The sequence below is a fragment of the Brienomyrus brachyistius genome, chromosome 10, assembly GCF_023856365.1.
Source record: "Brienomyrus brachyistius isolate T26 chromosome 10, BBRACH_0.4, whole genome shotgun sequence".
Taxonomy (NCBI): Eukaryota; Metazoa; Chordata; class Actinopteri; order Osteoglossiformes; family Mormyridae; genus Brienomyrus; species Brienomyrus brachyistius.
The window spans coordinates 6,250,834-6,258,608 of NC_064542.1; the positions used below are offsets into that span (position 1 = coordinate 6,250,834).

Consider the following 7,775-nt stretch of genomic DNA (forward strand, 5'->3'; position numbering starts at 1 on the left):
TTAATTCAGTGTTAGTACGTTCAGGATACCTCAGTGGTGCTTTGTTGGTCAGGGATTCAAATCTCAATCTTTTAATTACAAGTGCGCTTCCCTAACCATTAAGCCACCACTGCCCAATATAAATGCCGGACTGTGCCTGCGGTCTGATCCTAGGAGAGGGCAGTCAATTTTTCCAACAGGCGAAGTAACTGCTGAGCTAAACCGGTTTTTACAAGTGAAGTTCGTGGTGAGCTACCAGGAACGAGTTCTCTTAATTATACCAAGAGCGTTCCTGGAGATTTTTTTACGAAAATGAATGAACTCAATTTAAACTATGGGTGGGGTGGTAAAACACCCCAGCTGGTGAAAAATATTGCTCCATACTTCATGCCAGCAATGAAGTCGATTTGTGAGTCTTTTTCTACGCTATTAGTGAATGAAATACTTCTCAGTAATATTCATGTCTAATAAAAATTAGTATTGTTTAATAACAGTAGTGCTGTGAAGTTAATTAATTACGCAATAGTGGTGTACTGATTGACGTTGTAACTCGCTTTGTGACGTAGCGGCCCCTTCGGTTCGGCGCGTCATGTGACTTTCGCTTCCTGGCCGACGTGTCTCACCGAGTTGTTTAGTTTCTTGGTTCTAAATTGCGTTGTCCAGAAAACTACGTACTGTTAAGATTTCAAAGTAGAAAACAAGTAACTTTTTTCTGGGTGGTATATATTGGCACCGGATACTTCACAGAGAATGGAAAACCTTTCTTTTGTGATTCCTATGACGGTAATGACACTGTTTTGGGCAGTAGTTGGTGGAGTTATACCGTGGTTTATTCCCAAAGGACCGAACAAGGGGTAAGTAGAAAGATCACTATCGTGGTAAAGCCTGTTGCACGTTTCTTTCGCGTTGTTAGTCATTTAGGGTTTTGTCGGTGTTAAAATTTCGCGTTTTATTTTTCATATTTTTATTGCTTGTCGTTCGTTAGTCTAATGGTAAAGTTCGGCGTGTTGGACATAATGTTGCTTTTTAAGACCATCAAAAGCGAAACGTTTATGTGTAATTGGTATAGTAGATCGCGATATCCAGATTTGTAATGAGCTGTAATGCTTTACTTCTATTTTCTGCACGCATTTTTGCATTTTTTTTTCACCACGAAGGAAGTCCTAATTTGACAATAAGGCTGTTGTGCAATTTGATTGTGTTTACGTTTCTTTGGCGTTTATTTCAGTTTTAATTCGCACGCTTATTTGGGACATACAGTAATGTCAAGGGAGTAGGTTTTTTTCGACATTATTTGTGGCAAAATCAGCCCCGATCCCCCCGCCACCCCAAACACACGGTACTCCCCCAATATCGGTGGGGACATGATCTCTCCGTTATACCCACATCTATGCCCTTGAATGCTGTGCTGATTTATGCTGGTTACTTTTAAGGTCTCATTTCAGATGCGTTTAGAAATGTATAATTGAAATGTTCCTCTTTCTGCCTCCGAACTGTTGGTTCCCAATTGCCGAATGGAGTCTGAATAAGAAGCATGTGACAGTCAGCAGTTTAACTAGAAGGAACAAGTTACGATCCTATGAAGTTTGGTCATTCGACCTGCAGTTTTCTTCCACTCAGTAACAATTTATAAATACTGCGGAGAAATCTTTTCATTTCCATAACAGCAAACCAGCGGTTTTAATTTAATTAACAAATCTTCAAGATTGAAGATCCTTTGTCGCATACATAGTTATACAAAGTACAACACGGAGTGAAATGCATCCTGAACCGTTCTTTTGTAGACTGTGTAAGTTAAAAATCCAATTATGCTAAAGTGCAAAAAGCTAAAATGCAAGTTAAAAAACGTAGTTTCATGAAGCAGACTGGATAAAATTGCCACCACTACCTGTCTTCTTCCCGCACGTTAATTTTTTGTTTGATATTTGTGTTTTCTCCCCTGTAGGGTCATTGTGACTATGCTGGTCTTAACGGCGGTTTGCTGTTACCTGTTGTAAGTATTGCCGTACCGTGAATGTGATTTAGGTACGAACAATCACCTCCAGGCACATTTCAGCTGCGGAAATGGCCAAACGAAGGACTTATGCTCCAATTGCTTATTTTTCCTAATTCACATTTTTCTAAATTCATTGCTGTCGTTCGTTTGTGCAGATATTGTCAGATATCCCCGAGCGCGCGAACCAAACTCTCCTTTGGGGCTGTTAGTCAAATATATAAAAAACACAGAATTAGAATACCAAGGCTATCCTACTTTTAGGGCTGGGCAATATATATACTTGTCATATAAAATTTGTACAATAAAAAGATGAATTCCAACGATTAATATGGTAATATTTTAAGAACGGATAACATTTGTACAGCACGACTGACTGCGTTAGCGGAGCGCGTTGCATGCTAGTGTTCTGTTACTGTCATGAAGAAATGAGCACAGTGTTGGTGAAGAAAGTGACAGGTCAGCAGCCACAACCTGTTTTAGAAAAGAAAATATTGTGAATGAACAAGGTGAAAAGACGGTGGTGGTGTGGCAGTACTTTGGCAACAGTGCTGTGTACTGTAAACTCGGACGAAAACTGGAAATACTGCAAACGTATTTCACTACTCGAAGCATTGTCATACAGTAGAACCTACAGAATGCAAGCACTTACACCGACGCACACCAGAAATGAGGGTTTCCATTTTAAATCTGAAGAAAAATGCATCCCATATTGGTTCAGAAGGGGACACAGTTTTTTTTTTTCAGTTGCTCTCCCAGTAGTGTGAAACCTGTTCTCCGTAACATACAGCAAGACTGAGAATTGGCATCATTTTATAGTATTGCACCCTGTGACAAAAAAAATAGTTTTTTTTTTAATTAGATTTTGATTTACAGTCCGGGGCAGCATGATGGTGCAGTGGTTAGCACTGTTTCCTCACACCTCTGAGATCCGGGTTCTAGTCGCTGCCTGGGTCACATGTGTGTGGAGTTTGCATGAAACTCTGGTTTCCTCCCACTGTCCAAAAACATGCTGAGGCTAATTGGAGTTACTAAATTGCCCGTAGGAATGCATGTGTGAGTGAATGGTGTGTGAATGTGCCCTGTGATGGGCTGGCCCTCCGTCCTGGGTTGTTCCTTGCCTTGTGCCTATAGCTTCCGGGATAGGCTCCGGACCCCCCACGACCCAGAAGGATAAGCTGTTTGGAAAATGGATGGATGGATTTACAGTCCATTCAGTCTGTCATCTGTTTCATGTCCCGAATCTGTTTAAGGGCAATTCTAAGGGAATTTTAAGCTAAAATGCAGTCTTGAAGCAATAGCTGAGTCCGAATTTATAGCGTGGTTGGGCTGGCAGAAAATCAGGTGGGCCAGTCCCTTGACAATTCATAAGAGAAATCACACTACAAACTCAACTATATATTTTTTTAAATCAGTTTTTAAATGACCTGTGGTATTAAAACCTAATGAACAAAGAGAAAGAAAAATCCATTTGTCTTTCAACAGTGAACTGATTTAACCAGACACATGTGTACCTGTAGGACATTATCGTGTTATCGTATCGTACCGCTCACCATGAACGCTGAACGGGTGGGCCTGAGTTTACCGTACTGTGCCGCCCGCCGTGAACGCTGAACGGGTCGGCCTGAGTTTACCGTACTGTGCCGCCTGCCGTGAACGCTGAACGGGTGGGCCTGAGTTTACCGTACTGTGCCGTCCGCCGTGAACGCTGAACGGGTGGGCCTGAGTTTACCGTACTGTGCCGCCCGCCGTGAACGCTGAACAGGTCGGCCTGAGTTTACCGTACTGTGCCGCCCGCCGTGAACGCTGAACGGGTGGGCCTGAGTTTACCGTACTGTGCAGCCCGCCGTGAACGCTGAACGGGTGGGCCTGAGTTTACCGTACTGTGCCGCCCGCCGTGAACGCTGAACGGGTCGGCCTGAGTTTACCGTACTGTGCCGCCTGCCGTGAACGCTGAACGGGTGGGCCTGAGTTTACCGTACAATGCCGCCCGCCGTGAACGCTGAACGGGTGGGCCTGAGTTTACCGTACTGTGCAGCCCGCCGTGAACGCTGAACGGGTGGGCCTGAGTTTACCGTACTGTGCCGCCTGCCGTGAACGCTGAACGGGTGGGCCTGAGTTTACCGTACTGTGCCGCCCGCCGTGAGTGCTGAACGGGTGGGCCTGAGTTTACCGTACTGTGCAGCCCGCCGAGAACGCTGAACGGGTGGGCCTGAGTTTACCGTACTGTGCCGCTCCAGGACCCACACATGCCACCAGGGTAGCCTTGAAGTGAAGAAATAATGCAAGGCCGTAGATTTTGGTATGGAATGTGGGGACATCCATACTGTGGAAGTACAGCGTGTGTGTTTAGGGAGCTGGGGGTTTTGGGGCTGATTTAGTCCCTACTGATGTTGAAACTCAACCTAAGCCCTAGGAACAATGACTATCATGATATTTATTATCAAGATTGAATGATAATTTTTTCCACAATAAATAGTTTTTCTTTATTGCCCAGCCCTAATCTGAACCATAAGCAGGTACTGGACTCCTGGGATGTACATTCTTATCGATACACAGTCGAACTTGCATGTGTTGTGACAGTACAGACTTTGACAGTATAGATTGTGTCTGGAAGGCAGGTGAATCGAGTATGGAGGTTGAGGTCGTTATCATAAAGGTAAATTTTAGAGGATTAGGTGGATTAACGTAAAGTTCTGCGGAAATTAACCTCTGCAAGCTTTGGTTTAGCATTATTTAGTTATCTTGACACCAGGGGGCACTAAACACCATGCTATCCCATAAGCAGCCCGATTTTATTAAAAACAAGACTTTTATAATATGTGTACCTGATAAAATTAAACGCATTCAGCTAGCGTGCAGGTCTTACATTTTAAATAAAAAAAATACAAAATGATGAAAAATATTTTGTTAAACTAAAAAATGATGTGTGGTTCAGTAGGTTAGGATGCTGTTCCTGGGATCAGAAGGTCATAGGTTCAAATCCCAGGCTTTGCACTCCTGGGCCCTTCAACAAGAATTTTAAGTCCAACTGCTCTGAGGACTATCTGTCCCTGCTTTCAGCTGTACTTTGGGTAAAAGTATCTGCTAAATAAAGAATTTGTAACTGGAGGAACAGTGTGTTTTATTGGCAGTTTAAAGAATAACGTTTTAGATTCCTTATACTAATGGTTATTGCTTGGAGTTTTATTCTGGATGCCCTGGTTTATTCACTTTCCCTTTATATGTGTTATTGGAAAAATGTAAATCAGTGGGAAACTTTGAAATAACAGCTGTAGAGTAATTTGGGTTCCAGTTTTGCGAATGTGAATGTTACTGTGTTATGGAAACGAATCCCGCAAAGCAAAACGTTTCGCAGTGGACTTACGTTAATTTTTTGTGTCCCACAGTTGGTTGATTGCTATCCTGGCCCAGCTGAACCCCCTATTTGGACCATCACTGACCAATGACACCATTTGGTACCTCTATTACCACTGGCCATGAGGAATGCGGCAGTCTCCTTTAGCAGGTAGTCAGCTCTACAACTTTTACATCCATCCCATAACAACAGTAAGACGAGAGCACATCAGCTCCTCATAGAAACCATTTGCTTTCCAAAGATGCTGTTTCTTCTGTATGTTTAGAATGAATGTTGTACATATTGATATAACTTTCGTGTAAATTAGACTGCTAAGGAGTTTGTCTTTCTTAGCAAAGAAATGTCTTCAAAGGTGAAAAAACAGATTTCCAGTCTAATTTTAGTATCCTAATGTTCGGTTCCACCTGGAAAAGCTGGAGTAATGCTGTAATTTTTTGTGTGCATCTACCCAGCTTACAGTCCGTATTTCACACTATTTCTGATTGTTTTCTCTCCCTGTTTCCTATCATGTGGGAAGGCTGGCCTGTGGCCCAGGGGTGCAGAGTGTACTTTACTTCTGCCCCCCAAGGCCAGGCAGCTCTTGCTGACACTTATTAGTTCAGAATGTGGGGGATTTTTTATTTTTTTATTTGCCCAGAATATTTGCTTAATTGGAATGGGATTGTGGTACCGCAAGTTAAAACACAGCCCAAATAGCTGTGCTCCAGGGAAAAGTTTGCATTTGTTTGCTTGAGAGGAAATGGCTGACATAGTTGAAATTAATTTAACTGTTCCCCCCCCCCCAATTCTCTTGCAGAAGGTGCTTTGTTCCTCACTAGACTGTTCTTGTGACCTTTACAAAAGGAACTTCCTCTTTAAGTATGATGCATTGGCTAATGAGTGACCTTAAGTGGCAGTCTGAGCGTGCATCGTACACCTGCGGTGGCAGTTTCTATTTCAGCACAACAAACTACGAATGCTAATCAGTAAATGTCATTTCTGCTCGTTTGTGTAATTTCTGTGCTTTAACGACTTATTGTTCGATCGGTATGCTTGAGGATTTTTTTCTTGTTCTCTTTATGAATCCAAGGTAGGATCAACTGCTTCTTGATAGAATACACATTTATTTATTATTCATATTGTCGTGTTTCTTTATAATTTAACTGCTAGCATCTTTTGTGGTGGAATTTCTGCGGTCAGAGACATTAAACCTTTGATGACAAAAGGTTGCGTTGCTTAAAATGTTCATTTTAGTCCTTTTATGCTGTCCTTTTGTTAATGTATAAAACATTTCAAATCATAAAATGTAATGCAGTTAAGGGATGTTCCTGTTCACAATAACCCTGTGTTAAGTGATTATTAAAGATAACATTTAGAAATAAAAGGTGAAAGTGTGACCTGTCACTTTCTCTTGTATCTGTTTGAGAGAAACAGCTTTACTTCTGCAGCTAGAAACAACTGAAATATAATCAAGTTGTGCCAGGCGACTAATCTCTTCATCTGCAGATGACTTGTGTGCTTTCACCTGTAGATCAGTGCCTTGGATAGACATTAAATCAATAACAGACACCGAGTGCAGATGAAGTGAATTCACAATATTTCCTCGGTGATTACTGAAGTTTTTTGCAGAATACATGTATGTTGTAATCTGCCCAGCTGTGGTTGTATGGCTACTTTTAATAAAGCACACATTTTTCAAGTACTAAGCATGTGAGTTTCACAGGTGCTATTGTTTCATTATTCATCTTTCACCTTCCAAGCCCCTGGCAGACAAGGAGCATAAGAGTGACAGGCACGGAGCACGCCGGCCTCGCTTGTGAGCGCTGATGCCGGTTCCTGAGGAAGTGTAGGCCTAGATGACGTCACTACAATCCTTCCCTCTGGATATACAGCAGCAGCATTCAGTGTTTCATTTGAAGACTTTATGTAACATTGTGAGCGTTGTTGCTTCGGTTTATTTGCCTAAAATGATCTTAAAACGGAACATTTGCTGCCAACCCCTGAAAGACCTTTTCTTCTGCTATAATCCACAGCGTGGGTCACGTCATTTTCGGTATTAGTGACGCCTGGATGGACCTTATTCTCTTCAATAGATCAACTGTTACCTTGCAGAAAGACAGTTGAGATTATGAACAATCCACAGCTTTTTGTGAACAGCCCGTTTCAATGATTGTATAAAAAAATAATTGAAGAAACGATGATTTGGCTATTTCTGTTGTATTTAGTTGTAGTGATACATTTGTTGTTGTTCTTAATTATATATGACCGTATTGTCTTACGTTATAAAATGCGGGGTTAGCCTTTTAGTTTGAACGGCGCAGATACTGACAGGAGTGCTTAAGAGTGTTGTCAGACTATGCATTTTTCAGTCAGTCACTGGAACAGAGCAGAGGATAATTGTTTTAATAAGTGGGAGATACTGTGTGATTTTATACCCCTTAAATGACCGCATTGTTTGCTTGAAAA

General features: G+C 41.9%; 1 protein-coding gene across 1 annotated transcript; it reads left to right on the forward strand.

Annotated features, from left to right (window-relative positions):
* The first annotated feature begins 563 nt into the window (after positions 1-563).
* On the forward strand, positions 564-7,011 carry atp6v0e1 (ATPase H+ transporting V0 subunit e1). The gene is made up of 4 exons (XM_049027551.1): positions 564-833; positions 1,925-1,972; positions 5,362-5,480; positions 6,127-7,011. The coding sequence occupies exons 1-3, from the start codon at positions 730-732 to the stop codon at positions 5,453-5,455; spliced, it is 246 nt and encodes an 81-aa protein (XP_048883508.1). The 5' UTR covers positions 564-729; the 3' UTR covers positions 5,456-5,480; positions 6,127-7,011.
* The last annotated feature ends 764 nt before the right edge of the window (positions 7,012-7,775 follow it).

Excerpts from the sequence above, each read along its gene's own strand:
- atp6v0e1 (XM_049027551.1), top strand. The coding sequence starts at position 730 with ATGGAAAACCTTTCTTTTGTGATTCCTATGACGGTAATGACACTGTTT. Across the intron at positions 834-1,924 it reads CCCAAAGGACCGAACAAGGG|GGTCATTGTGACTATGCTGG; the intron begins GTAAGTAGAAAG and ends TCTCCCCTGTAG. Across the intron at positions 1,973-5,361 it reads GCGGTTTGCTGTTACCTGTT|TTGGTTGATTGCTATCCTGG; the intron begins GTAAGTATTGCC and ends TGTGTCCCACAG.